At 47.9% G+C, this 21,457-nt stretch overlaps 1 protein-coding gene across 3 annotated transcripts; it reads left to right on the top strand.

The window, feature by feature from the left end:
- The first annotated feature begins 1,320 nt into the window (after positions 1-1,320).
- GPR55 (G protein-coupled receptor 55) lies at positions 1,321-21,208 on the top strand. 3 transcript variants are annotated; one of them, XM_014836048.3, is made up of 2 exons: positions 1,321-4,606; positions 17,545-21,208. In XM_014836048.3, the coding sequence occupies exons 1-2, from the start codon at positions 4,492-4,494 to the stop codon at positions 18,543-18,545; spliced, it is 1,116 nt and encodes a 371-aa protein (XP_014691534.1). In that variant the 5' UTR covers positions 1,321-4,491; the 3' UTR covers positions 18,546-21,208. The 3 variants fall into 3 exon arrangements, with proteins under 3 accessions (XP_014691534.1, XP_070345531.1, XP_070345530.1); XM_070489430.1 differs by lacking the exon at positions 1,321-4,606 and adding an exon at positions 6,295-6,428; XM_070489429.1 differs by lacking the exon at positions 1,321-4,606 and adding an exon at positions 16,042-16,399.
- Positions 21,209-21,457: the final 249 nt, after the last annotated feature.

Genomic DNA, 21,457 nt, shown 5'->3' on the forward strand with positions numbered 1-21,457 from the left:
GGACACTACACTTCTGGCAACAGGAAACATGATGAGAAAAGAAATATCCTGAAAAGGCCCACCATTCCCCCACTGTGTAAGTACACAAGTGCAGCTCAGTAGCTGTGACCTCTGGCAGGTGTCAAGAAGCTGGGGAGACCAGAGGTGACAGCCCCGGGACTCAGGCAGGAGGGGCCCCAGAGCCCTAGTTGCCAGGCTGGAGTGGAGAAAAGGCCAGGAAGCTCCCTTGATGGTTCAGCCCAGGACGCTGCCCCCTGGAGGGCCGGATCTCGAAAGGGCCTTGGAGACCTGGACAAGACAAGCCAGGTGTGTCAACTTGGGGCATTTCCTTAGAGTTCTGAATACGTTCTGCGGCTCGCTGAAAGAGCTGGCCCCCTTCAATGATTACAGAACCTTTCTTCCCTGGCACTCAGCAGGAGGGGACGTTATGGAAGTGCATCTTTTCCAGAACCTTGTGGTCTTGATAACCTCCATGCTGAAGGGTCCCCTCTGCACGTTGGGGAATTTCAGCATCCACTTTGGTCTGACTCCTGCATGCTCAGGGCCACCCCAGGCCCCACTGGGGCCATGAGAGGCTGCAGACAGGGCGATTGTGGGGAGCAAGGAGCTCTGAAAGAATGACCAGGGTCATGGCAGGAGCCAAAGGAAAGCCCACTCCCAGATGTCTGAGCATCCAGAACTTTCTGCCTTAACCTCACTGTTACATTTCCAGTGAGAGCTGGAGGGGGCATGTGGGAGGGGAAGAGGTGACTTCTAAAGCTTGCTGCCCCCTTGCGTATTTTACTCCATCCTGCCTTGGTATGAAGGCTCCTGACTTTGAGGCTGTCAGCTGCCCATGTGCCCACTTCCAGGGGGGCTAGACATTGAAGGTGTCTGCAGGTGGCTCAGTGGACAGCTAGGGGTCAGTCCTTGGGGACCTGGTTTGGATCCCAGGAAAGGGCCTCGTCTGTGCTCCAGTGGAGTCATGCAGGCTCAATGCTAGGTGGAGCTTGGGGACAGAACCGCAGCAGAGCCTGGCAGGTTCAGAGCAGAGCGTGGGAGGGCCCAAAGGGGACTGGGCCTGTCTCCCTCCCCGTGCCTTTCCTTTCTCAGTTTCCTTTCTCTTCCTCTCTTCTCTTATTTCTGGAACCCCACCCCTTCAATCAGGAAGTTTCCATTCTCCAAGGTCCTCCTTTTCCTTTCTTCTTCAAGGCAGACATCACGGGGACTAGGAATCTCAGTGCCATCCAGTATCAGACACTTGCTGGGTGCTGTTACCCCTGTTGTCACCCCAGCTCCTGAAAACAGTGTTTTTGAGACAAGTCCTCTTGTCTGTCTTGACCACCACTGCCTGTACAGGGTAGATGATCAATGGACATTTGTTGATTGAGTGAATGTGTGACCCCCAATTCACAGAAGTTAGGCAACGAGCCAGGTTTACAGAGTGGCTACATGAAGGAGTGGGTGCCTGCACCCGGCTGGCCTGGGGCTCTCATTGGAATCAGGCTGCCTCAGATCACAGCGGCCCTTCTCTCAGACACCCCGACACCCCCTTCCTGTCCTGATTCCTTCCATTATAGCTGTTGCCCTCATCCCATGCTGACCCTGCCAATTGAGTCTGTCCTGTGTCCAGTCCTTGAACTGCCCCATCCCACTGCAGCTGGTCCTGATTTGGATGGTGTTAGAAGAAAGGCACTATACTGTCTGAGGTTTCTCTTTTATGGGATGGCTTCCTGTCCCAGGTAGGTTCCCAGGGACCTCTGAGCACCCCTGATGCTGCTCCTGTCTGGCCAGCCCTCCAGCCTCAGCTCTTGCTATCCCACACATACCCTGGCCTTTGGCTGCACAGTGAGACCCCCGGACCCCCCCTCAAAATGCTGAGCTCCTCCTTTCTTGTGTCTGCACTTAGGCTGTTCTCTGTGCCTCTTGTCTCTTCTGTCCTCACCTTGTCCCTTGCCCCTGTGCCCTGAGCAGCTCCCCCAGGCTGGGTTGGGGGCATCCTGCATGGCTCTGGTCAGTGCTTACACCCTGCAATGCCCATGGTGGGCAGGTCTTCCCTTCTGGAGGTGATGCTAAACGAGCAAATTTCAGGAGCATCAGGAGAGGGTGTGGGGAGCCCTGGGTGCTGGGGAGCCGCTTTTTGGCAAATACGATCAGAATGGCTTGTTCCTCACCCTACAGGGAGCTGGCTCCCGGAGCGCAGATGCTGCCCAGAATGCTGGTGGGATTTTAGGTTTGAGCTTCACTGCCGCCCACTCTGAGCTCCCCAGCCAGCAGGCAGGAACCCACCCAGGTTCCCAAAGCCTCTGATTTGTGCTGGATGCTGGGACGGTGGGCAGCACCATAGTGGCCAGTTCGAGGAGGTTTATGGGAAATTCTCTGAGAAAAAAATCTTGATATTTATGACTCCCCAGGGCTGTGGCAGAGACAGGAGAGGAGGAAGCTGGATGGACAGGCCTGACCCATGGGCGGGGCCTTGGGCAAGTCCCTGCCTAGCCTGCCTCTTATTCGTGAGCACAGCACTCTGAGTCTGGACCACACGTTCCTCTGCCAGGGGTCCACCATTACTCCCTTGATAAGGGTTATTGGCAAAGCTCTTCCAGAAAGGGAGGTAGGAGACAATTTGTATGCAGAACAGCCCATGTAGGACTCAATCTTTTGTATCAAAAAAGGGAGAAAACAGAACACATATGTATATATGTTGGTATAGAAACTCTGGAAGAAGCTATTGTCAGTGGTACCCTGAGGAGCAGGTGGGTACTGGATTTGGGGGGCAGTGGTGGGACAGAGACGTTTTACTGTATGTGTTTACATATGTATTTGAATCGTGTGCATGTATTTGAAATTTTAAATAAAAAGCAACAGCAATAAAACAAATTTTTTTTTTTTTTTGGTGAGGAAGGTTTTTCCGGAGCTAACATCTGTTGCCAGTCTTCCTCTTTTTGCTTGAGGAAGATTATCCCTGAGCTAACATCTGTGCCCATCTTCCTCTATTTCATATGTGGGTCACCACCACAGCATGGCTTGACAAGCATGGTTGTAGGTCCACACCCAGGATCCAAACCTGCAAAACCGCGGGCCACCGAGGTAGAGTGCAGGACTTCACCACCACATCACCAGGCCAGCCCCAGAATATTCATTTGAAAAAAGAAGATAACCAGAATGGGAGGTGGGCGAGGCTCCCTCGGAGGAGGGAGGGGCTGAGCCCCAGTCACTCTCTGCAGGCCCCTCCATGCTGACTGTTTCCCGGGGCTCCCATGCCACAGGCCCTGGACACCTGCGTGTCTTGTTTCTGCTGCTGTCCTGACAGTCTCCTGGCCTCTTGCACCTGCACCCAGGATGCCCTGGCCTGGCCGCCTCACCTTGGCTTAGGTTGGGCCAGGGGTCTGGGGGGGGGTCTTGCTTGGGGAGGGACTGCCCAGAACCCTGTCTTCAGGCCCAGGCCAGCTTGGACCCCATGTCCAGGAGCAGGGACTGAACTTGCATCCCCACAAGCACAGGTGTGATCAGGTGAAGATGGTGAGAGCTGAAAAGGCTGTCCCTGTTCCATCAACCTCTTCACTGAGCTGGGAGAGCCCATGCTCTGGAGGGCCAGGTGACTTCCCCACAGTCACCCACAAGCTGTTATTTGTACCGAGATGACCTGTACGCTGGGACGAACCACCCAGATCCATCTCGGGGAGTTTCTATTCCTGTAGACACCTGCAAGTCCCAGCATGCCTGGCCTGTCAGAATAGCCCGTGCCTCAGTCTCTCACAGGATCTCCTAGTCACTCCAGGCTGCAGTTCAGCCCCAACTTTCCTGAATGGCCGGAATCTGCAGGGGGTCCCCGCTGAGAGCCGCCCAGGGCCCATGGGTGAGTCTCAGCTCTCCTGGCCCTGGAGATGGGAGGATGTGGGGAAATCTCTTCTCGCAAGGCCTTCCGGAGCTATTTGGCCCAAGGCTGACCCAAACCGCTACGGAGAAGCCGGAGCTGGCGAGTGGCATGGGGCCCAGCATAGCGGGGTAGGGGGTGGGGGAGGCCCTCCTGCTGCCCATCCTCGAAGACACTCTGCATGAGTGCCCCCTGCATGGGGCTGAGGCATCCCCCAGGCTGGGCCCTGAGGCCTTCCCAGCCCGTGAGTCCTAAATATGAATGTGCCAGCATCACGCTTTTTTCTGTGGGTGGTAGTTCTGAATCCTAAACCCCAGGAGCGCTGGAAGTCTTGGTGGCTTCTTTTAGATGCTGGTGGCCCCTGTGTGACACCCAGCCTAGAACATCTAGTGTGTGACCTGCTTCCCTCTCGTCCAAAGGCGTCTCCTGCCTCTGCTCATGCGCTGGTTCTTGTGCAGTGCGCAACCTCCAAGAGGGCACGGAATGCAAATCCCCTTCCTGGAGAATGTTCCCCACTTAGACAGAGGGGACCCCCACGGAACCCCTCTCTAGACCTGATAGAACGAGCCCCCTCTGCCAGATCAGGCTGACACTAGAGCCATTTGAAGAGCATCTGGTCCCACCCCCTCATTTCACCGATGAGGAAGCTGAGCCTCAGAGAGGGAAGTGACTCTCTCCAGAGCAGGTTGGTGAACAAGCTGGGAGGAGAAATGACATCTCACAGCTCGCTCAGCTGTGCCACACCACCAACAGGTAACAGCCCCCGGGCCACTTAGAAAACCCAAGGCACAGAGCCATGGACTGACCTGGCTCTCGTGAACTGCAGGTGACTTTCCTGAGGTCAGCAGGGCCTTCACGGCCGGGGCTCTATCCACACCTGCCCCGACTCTGTCCACACAGTCCCAGATGGCAGGGGCAGCGGCAGCCTCCGGCAGCCTCCGTGACAACAGCAGCAGCAGACGGAAAGCTGGTTTGTCCCTGATTATCGGTGACATTTTCTACGAACCTCAACTTCCTCCTGGTTTGACTCAAGTTTGAGCATCTTGCCGGGGTGGGGAAACCTCACCATAGGCAGCCCAAGAACCTTCTCCAGGGGAGCTTGGCTTGCGTGCCACCACCCTCGCTGGCCCGGCTCCCTGCTCCCCCAGAATCTGGCTGGGAAAGCACCAAGAGCCCAAGATGACACATTCTCAGGAATCGCCTTGCAGCCCCTGAGCAAGGTGCTGGCGGCAGACCAGGGCCACGCTTGGGAGCCCAAGCTAGCCGCTTGCCAACTGCATAACTTCCTGGCCTCAATGTACCTCTCGGGGGAATGGGAGCAATAATGATTTCTTCCTCACAGGGCTCTTGGGAGCAGTAAGTAATGGGGATTGCTTGCCCCCAGTAAGTACCAGGGAAGCTTGGTTGTTATATATTATACCTGGATTATTCTCGAACCCCAACCAAGTGTCTCTTGGATAGGCTGGGAGGGAAGATACAGTAGCATGGAGAACCCTAAGAATTCTAGATTCTTTCTTGAGAGTGGAGGTGGAGAACAGGAGGTCAGGAAATGTCCCAGGATCAGCCTGGGTGAGGTTGGTCTGCCCAAGGTGGTGGGGCTGGGGGGCGGGGTGTGCAAGGTGCTGCCCAAGGCTCCGTGGAAGGCTCGGGGCTCCTCCAGTTCTGACCAGTTGTCCCCACACCAAAGGGAAATGCCTGTCACTCTGGAGCTGCTACAGACCAGGTCCTTCCCTCGTTCCTCCTTTCATTTAATAAGATCTTCCCCAGGGCCTTTTGATGAGAGACATGGTGATCTAAGGGTGTAGGAGACCTGGTCCTTGTCCTGGGGTTGCTAAAGGACAGCAGGGACACTCCCCCCCGGTACACAGATGTCCTCCACTTGGCCACGGCAGGGAAATCACATCGGATGATGTAGGTGGATCAGGAAAGTGGACATTTGAAGAAAGGGATGGGTTTCTAGGAGGGGAAGTGACAGGCTGAGGGAAAAGAGTATGTCAAGCAGCACCAGGCACGCAAAGGAGTGAGGAAGCGGGGCTGGGAGCTCCTGGATACACCGGGTGCTCTTGCTGGTGATGCTTGTGGCAGCCTGGAGTGGGGAGAAGATGAAGGCGAGACTCAGAATGTGAGTTCCAGCGAGGCCCCTTGCTACCTGTTTAACCTCGGGTAGACTTGCTACTTTCCCTGAGCCTCACTCTCCTTCTCTGTAAAATGGGCGTAATTATCACAACATCCCAGGGATGTACTGAGGTCCCTCCTGCAGGGCACTCGGCACCAAGCTGGCCACACCTCAAGTCCCTGAGCTGGCCTCCCCTACTCCCCCAGCTCCACTCTAGCATGACCAAGCTTAGGATGCAGCTCCAGCAAAATTCTGCGGTCAGGGAGATTCTGTTTACGTGCTCTGTCACTGCTGTGTCCAGTTCCTTCTTGCATCACATCCCCCAGAAGCCCAGCTCAGGTGCAGACTGATGAATTTATTGGCATTATGGTGTTAGTGGCAGATAACTACAACCAAGCAACTATTTATGTTCCAACTATGGCCTTCAACCCAGCCCCTCAGAGGAGACCGGGATTTTAGGTGAGGAGCCTGGATGGGGATGACACTGGTCTGGGGATTGGGGACCACTCCTCCTCAACCTACGCCCCTCAGGCTGTGCCAACTCTGCTCAGCCATGGGCTGGCCCTCTCATCTCTGGGTGGCACAGACCACAGAGTTTCGTGCGAGTGAGGGGTTTGGCAGCACACGAGAGGGGAGCGCCTTCTTAGTCTGCAAACCTTCCAAGGTTGCATTCTTTCTGTTGCTTGTGTTGTCTGGAAAGTCCAGTCCTTCCACTGGAGGAAGATTGGCTTGGTCTAATCGACAAGGAGTTTAGATGCCCCGGTTGTGCAGGCACAGGCTCAGGGCTGCCCGAGAAGGAGGCTGGATCCTTGAGGGCATGGAAGGGGAGGGTACCAGGGGGCACAGGCAGCTGCAGGAATTACAGCCCAGAACGAGGTCAAGTTGGCAGTAAGAAAGCCAGCTCCGTGAGGCCCTGGGCTCCCCATTCACAGGGCTGAGCAGGGCTATTCAGATGAGAGAGCCCAGAGAGAGGACCTACAGCCAGCGACAGCCAGGAGCAGAGCTGCCGCCTCTGGACACCCTGCCCTGTCTTTTTTCACATATGGGACATTTTCTCTCCTCTTCATAAAACACTAAAAAATATTAATATATTGACAGAAAGTTCCATTTCAGGGCTAAAAAAAAAAAAAGCCCTCCAGTTGCGTGAATTCCCTTGACAACATTCTGGATAAGTGGCTCTCCTGCTTTTGCTTGCATACCTCTGGTGACAGAGAGCTCACTATATGGCATAGCTGCTGTGTCTGCTTTCAGACCCTCCAGTGGCAAGACAGGTCTGCTTTCTGCAGCATCTGGAACCCATTCCTTTTACAGCCCCGCGGAGTCACAGTGGAGCAGGTCTTGAGCACCGGAGGATGCTAATACATCTATTCTTTTTCTGGCTTCCTAGCCCCTCCACATGCAGCCCCAGAGGGCAGACAGCCTCTGGTGCGCGGGTGACAGAGCAGTGCAGGGCCACTGTCACGCCATGTTCCTCTTCTAGATTCTCCAAACGCAGAATTGGGTGTACCTCAATTCTCATCTTCTCTCCTGTTTACAAGACTCCTTAGGCATTCCCATTTTCCTTGCAGCTGTGACTGCATCCGTGTTTTGTGTGTAAATATTTGTTCCTTTCCAATATTTCAGGAGTGCACTTCTGATCTTATCTCTGACTCACACATTGTTCAAGAGACTATTGAAGAGAATGCACAGCAATGTCTATCATATATTTTTAATACCACTGTGCTGCCGCAGAGCTGTGATTTCTTTGTGGTCTGAGAACAGGAGGGTAGAACCGCCATTGCCTTGCAGTCCTTCGCTGCGCCCAGGGTGGGATAAATTTAGTGAAAAACTCTTTCCTGTCCCAAAGAGACTGTGTTCCTTTGATTTACGGCATAGCCCTCAATGATCTGCTAGTTCTACCTTATTAATAGGGCTGTGTAGAGCTCTCAATTTCTCTATTTGATGGATGCTATTCTAAGAAGCGAGCATTAAGATCTCTACAATTATATTTCCATTTCGACTTCTCTTTGCAGTTCTGGTGTGTTCCCATTATGTACTTCTTTGCTATGCTCATTGGAACATAAATTGAGTGTTTTATGTTTTAATTACAGTTTGTTAACTTTTACGTTGGTAGAGTTTCTGTGTTTCTTAATTCTTTTCACTAAAAAAAATTACTTTGTTATATTTCCTTCTTTTCCAGGGTTCCGTGTGCCTGATAAACTGTAGATAATCCTATCATTTTACTGTCTACGCCTATTTTCTCTGGGTTTCTTATCCACAAAAGATGATTGGGTTTTGAGTTTTTAATGGATGCCCCTTTTTATGGAGAGTATTAGAATTATACTATAGTTGTTACATCTGTGCAAGCCTCCGGGGTTGCCCTCTCCTTTCTATATTGAGACATTACAATTTTTCACTTTCAGTTTCCATCGTGAATTTTCTCTTCCTTTTTGTCCCTTTAAAATAGACAAGATAATTTAACCTAAATGTGCAATTTAGAACATGGTCAAGTTTTAACATCTACGTTTATTTCTATTAATAGCTCTCCAAACTTCCCGTGAATTATTCTTAAATATCTTCCCTTCCTTCACCCACTCTTCATTGTTAATGTGGCATTTTGGCTTTCTTTTATATTCATCTTTACTCTTTATGTTATGCACACTTTTTATGATGTGATGGTTGACCTGTGAACTCATGAAATTTTTCTGTTTATCCTGGATCGGGGTCTTGTCATCCTGCTCTCATCTCTTAGGGGCACCTGCTTTCTCAGCTGTCACTTCCAATTCTCTGTCACTTCATGCTTTGTTCCCAAGTCCCTCAGATGCTACATGTTGAAGTGTTTATCTTTGACCTGGCAAGATTTATGCCTCATCAGCTGAACACTGGTTAGCTTATGCGTTTCTTAAATTCGGTGTAAACTTGCCTCTTACCCACACAGTGCCTCAAACACGCTCCTAAACTTTTCTTCTTTTAAGGGAAAGTCAAAAGCTATTCTCATTTTTCTCCTTTTTTCTCTAGCATTTAATACAATTTTTTTTAAAAAAATTAAATTGTTTTTATATTGTCATTAATTAATTGGAAAAATATACCAAAAGAAGAGAGAGAGAGAAATAAAAATAAATGATTTAAAAATCTACCACCATCTAACTGTTAGAATGCAACCGAGGTTTGGAATATGGAAATTTTTTTCTAGGTTTTTTTTCCCTAAGCGTGGGCTTTTGAAAATCATAGTTGAAATCATTGTGAATGTATAATCCTGTAGTTTGTGGGTTTTTTACTTAACATAGTCAGCATAAACATATCATAGTCAGATAGAAAAATTTTCCATTGAGTAGATTTACCGTAGTGAAATTAAGCCCTTGTTGGCATTTTAATGCATGTATTTTTTGCGATGAGAAAAAACGTGTTAAAGTGAATATATTTCTGTACACAACTTTTTTTTCATAATTTACTTAAGGTAAATTTTCAGAATCACTGGATGAAAGACCAATAAGATTTCTGTGGCTTGTAATATAAGCTACAAATCTCCAAAGTTGTGTACTAATTTGTGTGTTCACCAGCATAGCGGTGACTGTTTCACGGAACCCTTGCCAGCTTCTTCATTAAATCTGATGAGCAAAAATTTTATCTCTTTGTAAATCTTCTTCTGGGAACTGCCATCTATTCGTGTCCTTTGCCTGGTTATCTATTACGGGTCTTGATTATACATTTTTAAATATTCTTCATAAGAGAGATTATCATTTATCTAACTATAGGTTGCATTTTCTTTCCTCCAGTGTATTATTTGATATTAAAATTTTTTAAGAAAAAGAATTTTCTAATTTTGTGCAGTCAAACCTGTCCTATTTTCTGATTTTTGTGCTTTTCAGTCATTCTAAGTTGAAAAGAGCTTTTCCTTCCACTGGCTTTTATAAGTTCTCTACTAAATTTTCATCTAGTTTGTCTATGGTTTGACTTTTTTGAAGTTTAATTCATTCATAAATTTGGAATTTCTTTTGCTATACGGCATGAGATGAGGATCTAAGTTGGTTTTTACCCCCAAATTGTTCACTGATGTCTCAACATCATTTCTTGATGAAGGCTTCTGTTTGTATTATTGGTTTTTGGGAATGTCTCATTTAGTCTTATTTCTGTTAATTGTCTTAGTGTAGTATCTGGACCTTCTGTGTATTGACAAGTATCTGATTTCAACAAAGTTCCCTTTATTTTTTTACCATTAAATACAAAGTTAGCCGTTGATGTCAACAAGTTACTCCATATCATGTGTAAGAAATATCCTTCTATTCCTTCATTTAAGTGACTTTTGTGGAAAAACTATTGATACAATCAAATGGCTTTTCATTTTTGCTTTACACAATATCAATAGATTTCCTAACCCTGAAATGGTCTTACATCTCTATAGTAAGCCTGATTTGGTCAATGATGATTTATAATTTTAGTATACTGAGTTCTACCTGGTAATATCCTAATTAGGATGTTTGCATCTATCTTCATAAGTGCATTTGAGCAGTAGTTTTTCTCTTTTGTGCTACTTATGTCAAGTTTTGGTGTTTGGGTAAGTTAGTTTCATAACAGAAATTCACTAATATTATCTTATGTTCTGAAATTGTTTGTAGAGCATGGGAGTTATCTGTTTCTTGAAATTTTAAATAAACCAGAGCCTGTTTGAGTAATTCTTTGGTCGCATCCTCAGTTTCTTTCATGGTTGTTGGTCTAATCAATACTTCTTGTGTCAACTCTTGTATTAATTGTGGTAAATTATGTTTTGCTCCTGAGTCGTCAATTACATCAAGTTTTTTAAATGGATTAGCCCACAGGTGATAAAGTGGTGATTTCTTATTTTTTTCCTCTCCTTTCCATCTAAGCTTAATGCCTTGTTATGATCAATGAGTCTTTCTTCTCAATAATAGTTCTTAGAGATACATGTACTGTTTTGTTTACTGTTTACCATCCCCCCTCCCCGCCCCCGCCCCCTCCGCAAGGAACCAACTATTAAATTTATTGATTCTGGCATTTTCCTCTTTTCTAATTCATGTATTTCTGCTTTTATCTTTATAAATGTTTTCCTGATTTCTCTATGACCTTTTTGTTCTTTTTTCTAAATACTCAAGGTGAGTGCTTAGTTCATTTGCTTAGTTGCCTTTTTTAAAAAAAGATTAAAGCTGTTAAGGCTGTTTATCTCTGAGAATAGTTTTGGCAGCAGCCTGTGAATTTTTTTTTAAACAACCAATCCAGAAAGGTCTTGTCATTCTTGATTATATCCTGTGTATTTTGTTTTGTAGTTCTGACTTCACTTATTTTTAAATAGATAATTCTATTTTTCATTTCCTAGCTTTCTGTGTATTGTGGCCAGAGAATAGACCCAACATAATTTCTGCTTTTTTTTAAGTGGAAAGTTTTGTTCTTACTAGGCAGATAATTCATTTTGGCAAATGTTTCTTGGATATTTGAGAAAAAAAGTGATGACTTATTTGTCTAAAACCAAATCCTAAAGCTATTAATTAAATCGTATTCATTGTATTGTTTACGTAATTCTATATCCTGATTTATATTTTGCCTACTTGATCTGTTCAAATCTATAGTATATTAAAGTCTGCCCTACAATGCGAGTGGCTCTTTGAATTCTAACAATTTTACTTTATGTATTTTTGTGCAATGCCATTCGGTGCATAAGATTACTATATTTGCCTTTACAATTTTTCTTTTATTGATATACAATGACCTTCTTAATCCTGATGTGTGGCTTTATTCTTAATTTCTACAATGCTAGGTCTGAATGTTTTCACTTTGACTTTCTTTTCATGTATATTTATTTCGATATCATTGAAGGACTTGTACATTGAACATTTCTCTATCATTGTGTCCTTCATAAGCAACAAAGAGTTGAATGCATTTCATAACTGAACTGAAAAGGTTAGTTAATAGAGGAAAGTTGGAATTTTTCGTATTTATTGCTGTAATGTCTACGCATAGTTTCTTTTTCCATTCTGTTTACTTCTCTGCTATATAGTATGATTTGTTTGTTTGTTTCTTTTTGTCTTCGGCGATTTTGAAGATAGACATCCTGCTTTTAATAGTCAGTGGTTACTTCAAGGTTTAAAAAACTATGTTACAGTTTCCGTAGTTATTAAAGTAAAAAGAACCCAGCGCAATAACTTACTTTTCTTTTATGGACCGTCTGCTCCGTCCACGTCCTGTTGCTCTGCACCATCCTCCCCCCTGCAACCCGAGAACATTCTTCCTTCTGTGTTAATTTATCGAAAGTGTTATATCTTTTTTTTTAAAGGACAGGAATGATCTCTTATTTGTTTTGTAATTTTAAATTTGTAACTATATTCATCATAACTTAAGTCCTTTTCCATGCTTTTCTTGCTTTTAATGCTCAGCTCCAAGCTTTTCCACCGTGATGTTTTCAGTTTTCATTGTTGCTGTCTCTCGGAGGTCTAAATTTTTGCCTCTTAGAGACGATTCTTTTTCTGGAAGCCACACATACCTGAGGGTAGCTTTCCCTGCTCTTCACACCTGAACAGCACCCAACTGGGCATGAAATTCTTCATCCAGATTTTCTTCCTCAAACCTCTTCTGGTGTTAATTATTTTTTTTCAGAGACATTTCCAAGGAACTTGGTGTGTTTATTCACAGATGTTTGTAAGGTTCTGTATTAATGACATTTAAAGATGAAAGTGGAACGTCTAGGAGAGGCTCTGTCTCCATAAATTTTGCATGAAACTTGGCTCCTTTAATCCAACTTCTCGTCTGCTCTGTTGTTCAGTTCAGCCCTGCCTCTCGGGCATCAAGCTTCTGATGACCAACAAAGGTCATCCTCGTCCCTTCTGGTCTGTTCACAGACACCATTTGCTTGACCCATAACCAACCCCCATTCAATTCTATTTCCTTCCTGGTATGAGACTGGGACCAAGGCCCATTCAAATCCTCTCTAAGGCAAAGGGACCCACCATCCCTGCCGAAGAAAGATAACACACTACAGATGGGCCTGCTGGGAATGGGAATCAGGAATGGCCCCACTGTTGCCTGTGACACACTCCCCAGATTCCAACGTAAGTGGAGGCGTTGGGACAGCCTCTGCGCTGGCTATCAGGTGCAGCTGGCTGCTCCAACCTGCCTTCAGGAGAACCTGGTACCTTCCGGGAGTGCTGGTGACTGACAGCCCAGCTCTGCCCTTTCAGCTCTAGAGTGATGTTGATGCCGGGGCCACACTTTCCTTGGGCTGCTTCCAGCTAATGACTAAGCTCGGCAGAGGTACCAGCCCTGGGTGATTCCTGCCCCCCCAGTGGGCAGCCTGTGCTTAGGAACTCCCCATCGGCCTGGCTAAGACGTTCTTAGAGCTGCACTGTGGTCTGAAGCTCTTCCTATCAAGTCCTTCCTTCCTGCTCTCCTTCCACGGGTGTCAGACCTGCTTTGTGGTTTGAAGGCTCTCCCTATCTCCTCCTGCTCCCTCTCCCCTTCATTGAAGACATTTCCTCCAATAAATCTCTCAAACGTCTAACACCATCTTAGCATGTGTTTCTCAGGCTCTCACCCACCCACCTTACAGTGCCACCGATGGACTGGTGTGGATCCTGGGTTGGCCAGAACAGGAGACATCAATGGCCCCAGGCAACAGGTCAAGTGTGGGGGAATCGCTGGCCCCCACTACAATTGGACTGGTCTTTATTGGCAACCCATCTTTGAGAAAAGTGACCGTTTCAACCCTTACTGCAGGCTGGAGCCTTTTTATCTTAATCCAGTGAAGTTCCTGATCTTTTCTTTAAAAAGATTTTTAAAAAGATGATTTCCTTGAACTTTCAGAGGGAATTCAGAGGATTAATTTTTCAAATCCTCTGCTCACTGTGCCATGAGCTGGAAGCACTTATTTTCAACCTAATTTCTTTTTTGCCAGCCGATAGAGTGCTTCCTCTGGCTTCAAAGATTACCATTTGAAAAGTTCCCATTTGAAGTCTGTCAGTGTTCCAGATGTGACCTTTAGGATCAACCAACTGGAGAACACTGATAGCTGAGTGGTGTCTATTTCCCACACATACACCTGGGACTGTCAGTTCAGACAAGCCCCGGCATCCTAGACTGTGTGCTTTCCGCCAGACCATTTTTATCCCTTTGTTTTTCATTGGTTTGTTCAATTCAGCCATATTTGGGTTTGAGTTTATCTTTGAGCACGACTGACTTTTTTCTTTTTGCCTACTTTAGTTCTGTCTTTGATCATCAGCAGTGTGCTGGGTCCATCCATGGAGTATGCCTGAGTGATACCTAGCCCCAAACGGATGCCTTAAGTTCCTTTTTTGAAGCTCTTTAAATACAAACACGTCTTCGCTGTTATCTTTGTGGTTCTTGGTTTTCTGCTGTTTCTGATGTTGGAGGTGACTTCCGTAAGCCAATTAATTGAGTCCTCCCCTTTACTGTTGCGGCACTTCTCAGTCAGAAATGGATTGGGTTTTTGCCTGCTTTTCTTATCATTTCTGAAATTGATCTTGTTGGTTCCAAGAAATTATCTTGTTGGTTATTCTGGCTATTTTTTTAGACAGGCCTGTGGATACGCTGGCATAGTCAGGAGGAGACAGCCTGCCAGCTTGCACGTGTTCTAGGCATTTTTGGGTAGAAAGAGTTATACCCGGGGCTCTACACTGTGCAACTCCAGCAGGCGCCATTCACACAGACCACGGGAATCTAAAGCTTTGACTATGAGCAAATACATTTTCCTAGATCTCTTATGACATAAACTAGTAAGGAAAGTTGACACATAGGAAAGCCACCAAATCAAGTAATGTATGTTTAATGTTTATTACATGGCGCTCAATGGGTGATATATATATATATATTTTTTTTTTTTCTTTCCCCCTCTCTTTCCCTAGCAGTTAGAGAGGATTTGGGAATGACATTCTATATAGAGTCTTAAAAATATCCAAATCCTTCCTTCCAAAGACTCCCAAGGGGACTGCAGTGATGAGAAACAGTAGCAGAACAGGAATTCTCTCAGCAATAGTGGTGCAGCAAAGAAATAAATCACAGTGATTTTTTTGTGGAATTTTTTTGTTTTCCAGTAAAACTCTAGGAAATCTAAGTGTTCATCAAGAGGCTACCAGCTGGATGAATTATGGCCTATCCATGCAATGGGCTGCAATGGCGCCATTGCAGTGTTAGAAAGAAAAAGTCAATTCATAGATGCTGACGTGGAACAATTTCCAAGAAGCACTGTAAAGTGAAAAAGCAAGAACAGAGCTGTGGGTATAATATTTTCCAAATTTAAAGAAGAGTCATACATACATATGTATGTACATATATATATATATATATGCATATACTTAGAAATTTTCTGGAAAATGTATGGACAAAACTGTTAACCGTGGTTACCTCTGGAAAGGACATCTGAGACCCTGGGGTACCATGAAATCTCCTTTCTTTTGTTATTTTGTACTGTTTGAATCTTATTGAGTGCATGGAATACTTTTTTAATTAAAAAAATGAACTATGGGCTGGCCCTGTGCCGAGTGGTTAAGTTCGCATGCTCTGCTTTTGCGGCCCGGGGTTTCCCCGGTCTGGATCCTGGGCATGGACCTAGCATCACTCATCAGGCCATGCTGAGGCAGCACCCCACATGCCACAACTAGCAGGACCTACAACTAGAATATACAACTATGTCCTGGGGGGCTTTGGGGAGAAAAAGAAAAAGAAAAAAAAAGAAGATTGGCAACAGATGTTAGCTCAGGGCCAATCATAAAAAAAAAAACAAACAACTAGTAAAGTAACATAAGCTCAACGAGTAGCTGCACTGGTCACAGCACGGGATTCTCTGTGAAAGACTGTGTTCGTGCCTTCTCCCTGCCACGTCTGCGTCTTGGATCTCAGCCCCCGCTGCTGGGACATCTCGGAGGGTGGGAACTCGCTCACCCAGCTGCCTGCTGGCGAGGCGGGGAAGGAAGAAGCCAAGTGTGAGTGATCTCTCATACGCAGGACCCTGTGTCCTCGTGGACGTGGCATGCTCAGTGTCTAGGACTAGTCACGCCAGCAGATGGGCCTCATCCGGGCGGGGGAAGCGTGGGTGAGAAAGGAGGGAGGTGGGTGGAGGTTTGGTCATATGTGAATTCTCTGCCCAGCAGCACTGGTTCTGGAGGCCTGGGTTGAACATCTCCTGGTTTTGATCTGCTCCAGGGCCACTGCTATGGACTGAATGTTTGGGTCCCCTCCCAGGTTCACACACTGAAATCTAACCCCCAACTGACGGTGTGAGGAGGTGTGGCCTTTGGGAGGTGATTAGGTCTTGTGAGTGGAACCCTCACAAATGGCATTAGTACCCTTAGAAGAGAGACCCCTGAGAGCTCTCTTGCCCTCTTTCTGCCATGTGAGGACACAGTGAGAAGTCAGCCGCCTGCAACCTGGAAGAGGGCCCTCGCCAGACCATGTTGGTGCCTGATCTTGGACTTCCAGCCTCCAGAACTGTGAGAAACAAATGTCTGCTGTTTATGAGCCACTCGGTCTATGGTATTCTGTAATAGCAGCCCAAACGAAGACAGCCCCCTATCTTGGTATAGAACTCCACCATAACATGCACCCCTCACCCCCAAATTGGCCAGGCTCTTAAGTAAGACCCAGCCAGGGCCTGCCTCAGACTCTCATCTTGGCCTGACTTGTGACCCCCTCCTTGTCTGCCGGCACCCAGCCTCCCTGTGCAGCCACACCTGTGGCCTTGGTCCTCTTTTCCCTGAGACCAGTTCTAACTTTCTACCTGTCTGAAGGCCTTTCTTTGCCCTGTGGAGACCTCAAGCCTTCACTTCCTTTCCTCTGCAAATGTCTTTTCTTCCATGTTTCTCCATTTTCTGTCTGGTTTTCTCCTCGGGGTAGCACAAGGCTGCAGCAGCTCCAGACCTTCTGTCTTTCCAACTTCAAATCCACAGAAAGAGCCCCAACCCGCTTCCTGGTAACCCAAGCAAGAGTTTTGTTGCCTTTCAGTGCCTCTGGGTGGTCAAATGTCCATCCTTGAACCAATGAACGAACCAATCACCACGTCCAGGGGAATGTGACGTGCTGATTGCCGCCAGCCCTATAGTCAGGGGTGGGGCAACTCTGTCCAGTCTTCAGGAATGTAGGTGGGGGAGGGGAGAAGGACAACGTATAAGGAGGAGCTGGGTCCTGGAAACAGCGTTTGAATCCCTGATGGAGCGGCAGCTCAAGTCAGCCCTGCCCTAGTTTTCAGTTACAAGAAATTCTCTCTTTGCTTAAATTGGTTTGGGTCAGGATTTGTGTTTTTCTTACTACTTTTGACAGAAGGAGTTCTGATTGAAAAAAAGGGGCAGATGTTCATACGCAGTTCTTTTTTGTAAAAGAAAAAGGCACACGTGTGTGTGTGTGTGTCCAGAAAGAGAGGGAGAGTGCGTTTGGAATGAGACACATAAAAAACTAACAGTGGTTATATCTGGGCAGCATTAGAGTAATTTTTCTTTCCTGTGTTTTCTAATTGTTATTCAATGAGCACGAATTGCTGTGTGATAAAGGGGAGGTGTTTATTATTCTTGACAAAGTCGTTTGAAACCATCGCTTTCAGAGAGTGAGAAGAACTCCAGCTAATTTATTTTTGACCTTGTAGGAAAGAACATGAGCCAGGGCAACAAGAGTGAAGACTGCTCCTTCAGTGACGTGGATGAGCTGATGAAAAGCGTGCAGCTGGCAGTCTATGTCCCCACCTTCCTCCTGGGCCTGCTCCTCAACGTGCTAGCCATCCGAGGCTTCTGCACCTTCCTGCAGAAGAGGTGTCTGGATTACGCTGCCACCTCCATCTACATGATCAACCTAGCGGTCTTTGACCTGCTGCTGGTGCTTTCCCTCCCATTCAAGACGGTCCTGAACCACGTGCCGACACCCTTCCCTTCCTTCTGTACCTTGGTGGAATGCCTCTATTTCATCAGCATGTATGGGAGTGTCTTCACGATCTGCTTCATCAGCCTGGACAGATTCTTGGCCATCCAGTACCCCATCCAGGTCAGCCACCTCCGGTCCCCCAGGAAGATCTTTGGGATCTGCTTCATCATCTGGGTCCTGGTGTGGGCTGGGAGTATCCCTATCTACAACTTCCACGGGCAAGTGGAAACCTACAAATGCTTCCACAATATGTCTGATAGCACCTGGAGTGCCAAGGTCGTCTTCCCCCTTGAGGTGTTCGGCTTCCTTCTTCCCATGGCCGTTATGGGTTTCTGCTCCTCCAGGAGCATCCGCATTCTGATTGGCCGTCGGGACCATAACCAGGACTGGGTCCAGCGGAAGGCTTGCATCTGGACTATCGCGGCCAATCTGGCTGTGTTCGTGGTCTCCTTTCTTCCAGTGCACCTGGCATTCTTCTTGCAGTTCCTGGTGAGGAATGGCTTTATTGTGGAGTGCAGAGCTAAGCAGAACATCAGCTTGTTCGTGCAGTTGTCCATGTGTTTCTCCAACGTCAACTGCTGCCTGGATGTTTTCTGCTACTACTTTGTCATCAAAGAATTCCGCATGGGCATCATGGCCCACCGGCCTTCCAGGGCCCAGCTAATCCTCCAGGATACCCTGACCACAGGGGCTACCAAGAAAGACCTGATCAAAGAAAGCAAACCCTAGCCCTGAATTCCAGCAGCGGATATCCTGTTCCAAGGTTTGGGATGTGACAGGATGATATATGGCACATTTACTAATGCTCTTTCCATTTTGATGCTCATTAAATGCTGTCTTTGCTAGTTACGCCCCAAAGACCTTTCCGCAGCACCCAGACAGCTTGACATAAATCACGCAGTGTTTGGGGATCTCTGAAGAACCTAAGAACCAGGTGAATTCTTGATTTTTAAGTCCAAAATCATGAGGCAGAAGAATTGAGAAAGACAATGAGACCATCTGAACAAGGCTGTTTCCCAGCTCTCCCTGTCCTTCTGTAGACTAGAAGATTCTGGAAGGGACAAGAGGAAGGAGTTAGGAACGAGAGCTAAGAGGGTTGGTCATGGTGGAGTGTGTCCTGGGTAGAGATGGAGCCGTAGAATGGATCAAGCTCCTTTTTAGTTTGGGGATGCCGGGTGGAGCAGACTCACACTTTGCTATCCCTTTGGGCTCTGTTGGCCAACAACCTCACAGAGATGACAGCAAGTGGGGGTGATCGAGGCAGAGCAAGTACACACAGAGAGCCCCAAGTTTCCTATTGGCCTTAGAAAGGTCTGGGAAGCCAGCCAAACCTTTATTTGTTCACAAGAAGGCTACAGAAGGATGAGGGGGGCTGCGGTGAAGCTGTGGACACTTTGTGGAAGCAGTGAGGACAGTGTGGAAAGATGTTGGTAACACCTGAGAGCCATGAGGGGACAGGATACACCCGGGGAGGGAAGAAGGCCAAGGGCTGGAAGTGGACTGCCCCTCCCCCAGTGCTATCAGGATGTCACGGCATGGAGTTTTAGCGCTCGCCCAGAGGGAGGTGAGGCGGTGGAGAAGGGAAATTCCTAGACGTGATCAGCTTGCTGTCTTGAACAGCCTGGGAAGTTGTTAATTAGACTTGGTTTCCTTGAGAACCGGGAGAAAGAATCAGGTCTAATTTAGTTCAGCGAGAGAAGAATAAGGAACATGTGTTTGTGTTGCCCACCTGAATCCTGGCTGGGCATCTGGCCAGGGAGGCACTGTCCACAGAGCTGTCCCCCTCCAGTGGTGACAGGGAGAAACTGAGTCAGGCAGGAATGGAGGCACCATCTCAATGGCACAGGGCTCTTGGCACTTCCTGGTTGGAAACTCTGAACAATTGAATCACGGCTTCGATTGGGCTCCTCAATGATCCAGAGACGGAGCGGCAGCGACAGCCGAAAGCTTCCGGTGACTCAGCTGCTCCAGAGAGTAAAATGATTATAAGGATAAACGTGGGGCAGTTTTGCAAGACAGAATGAGTGGGATGAGAAGTAACAGATGAGACTTACTGTAAACAAGGGGAAGGTGTTTGGGAAGAAAAGCAACCACCTTCTACCTGTAGGATAAGAGGCTTCCATGGCCAAGTGGTGGATGGAGGGGAGGGGTGACCGTGTGGCGGGGGAAGGGACCTATTTAGATAAAACCCTGAAGGGAGGAAGAGGTGGAGGTTGGGCCATTGCCCAAGGCTTGAAGCGATGGGGCTCTGTGAGGAGGTGGGGGACGGGCAGGAAGGATGGAGGGCAGAGCTGCTTCCTGCCCGAGAATCCCCAGCTTGACTGAGAGCCATCAAAGGGCAGGAGCCCCGCCTTCTCCTCCTTCCTCTCAGCTGACTCAGTGGTCAAGTGGTGTTCTGTAGGGCTGGAGGGAAGGGTGAGGAAGAAGGTGTCAATGAAGGGGTAGAAATGGCTGTGGAGGGGTGATCATGACCAGGACCAGAGGCTCTTGTCCCTCAGACTGGCCTCCAGGAACCAGCAGCAGAGTCAGGGGCTCTGCAGACCAGAGATGAGTCCTGCCCGTCTGCCCCAAGCCCTGGACATCCTCCCCCCTGCCTATGGGCTGGCTACACTGTCCCATGGCCATCCTAGACAGAAGCACACCTGTGTTACTGTTGGAAAGCCAGAAAGCTGCCATATGCAGCAGGACATTTGGGCTGAATTGGGGTCAGAGTCCATGGGTGGGTGGAGATATGGACCACCCCTCCTCCAATTTCTCTCTTTGCATGAGTCTAGACTCATGAGCTGTGTGACTATAAGGTGTATGTCCTTGGAGGGGTAGAGCAGTCCTGGGTGGATGTGACAACTGTGGACCTGTCTGTGGGTGAGTCTTGGAAGCCTGACCAATCCCAACACACTAGGGGGAGGAGAGGTACCTCTTCTCTCTCCCCACAGGGACCCATCCTGGCCTTCGAGTCACAGGGGACTCATCAGGGTCTGTGGGAGTGGCTACAGGCCCAGTGCAGCAGGCCAGGCTGCTCTGCAGAGGATCCAGCCTCTGGGCCCAAGCCCAGCCCACAGTCAGCGGTCAGGCATGGAAAGGGCAGAGGGTCAGGGACACAGGGTCAGGGTCAGGGTTAGGGTGCTGATGCATGCAAGTGCCAATGCCCACAGCAAGTGGCAGCCAGTGAGTTGGGGAACGCTGAACTTTGTCACGGAAAAGGCTGAAATTCCTGCTACTAAAGCCGGTGGAGGCTTGGAGACATTGTTTGGCCATAAACGTGACCTTATTTGTACTCCTAGTCTGGAAAAACCCGAGACATAGCTGTGATGTGTACCTGCATGAAACTGGCACAATTAATTGGAAAAAATGATTTGATTAAGCTGACCTGTCAAATAAATAGACTCCTATGATGCTGTGTGACCTTGTCTTAGGCTACACTTACTGGTTCCAGAGAAGAGCTGGCTCCCGATGGCCCTGGCCAAGTGATCCAACAATCTTGGTCAAAGGGACCAAGAAAGGACCAGGTCAAAGTAGCCACCTGGACACTGTGAGAGCCCAGGGAGCTGCCCTAGGCCTGTCCCAGGAGCACAGCTGGGGCCTGTCCCAAGCGGCTGGGAGCCAGACCCTGCATGGTCTACTTGAGACTCCCCACATCCACA

The sequence above is a fragment of the Equus asinus genome, chromosome 19 (assembly GCF_041296235.1).
Source record: "Equus asinus isolate D_3611 breed Donkey chromosome 19, EquAss-T2T_v2, whole genome shotgun sequence".
Lineage (NCBI taxonomy): Eukaryota > Metazoa > Chordata > Mammalia > Perissodactyla > Equidae > Equus > Equus asinus.

What these genes read in the sequence shown, in the direction of transcription:
- GPR55 (XM_014836048.3), top strand. Translation starts at nt 4,492, where the DNA reads ATGAGGAAGCTGAGCCTCAGAGAGGGAAGTGACTCTCTCCAGAGCAGG. An exon ending in CTGTGCCACACCACCAACAG is followed by an intron (nt 4,607 to 17,544) that starts GTAACAGCCCCC and finishes TTGACCTTGTAG; the next exon opens with GAAAGAACATGAGCCAGGGC.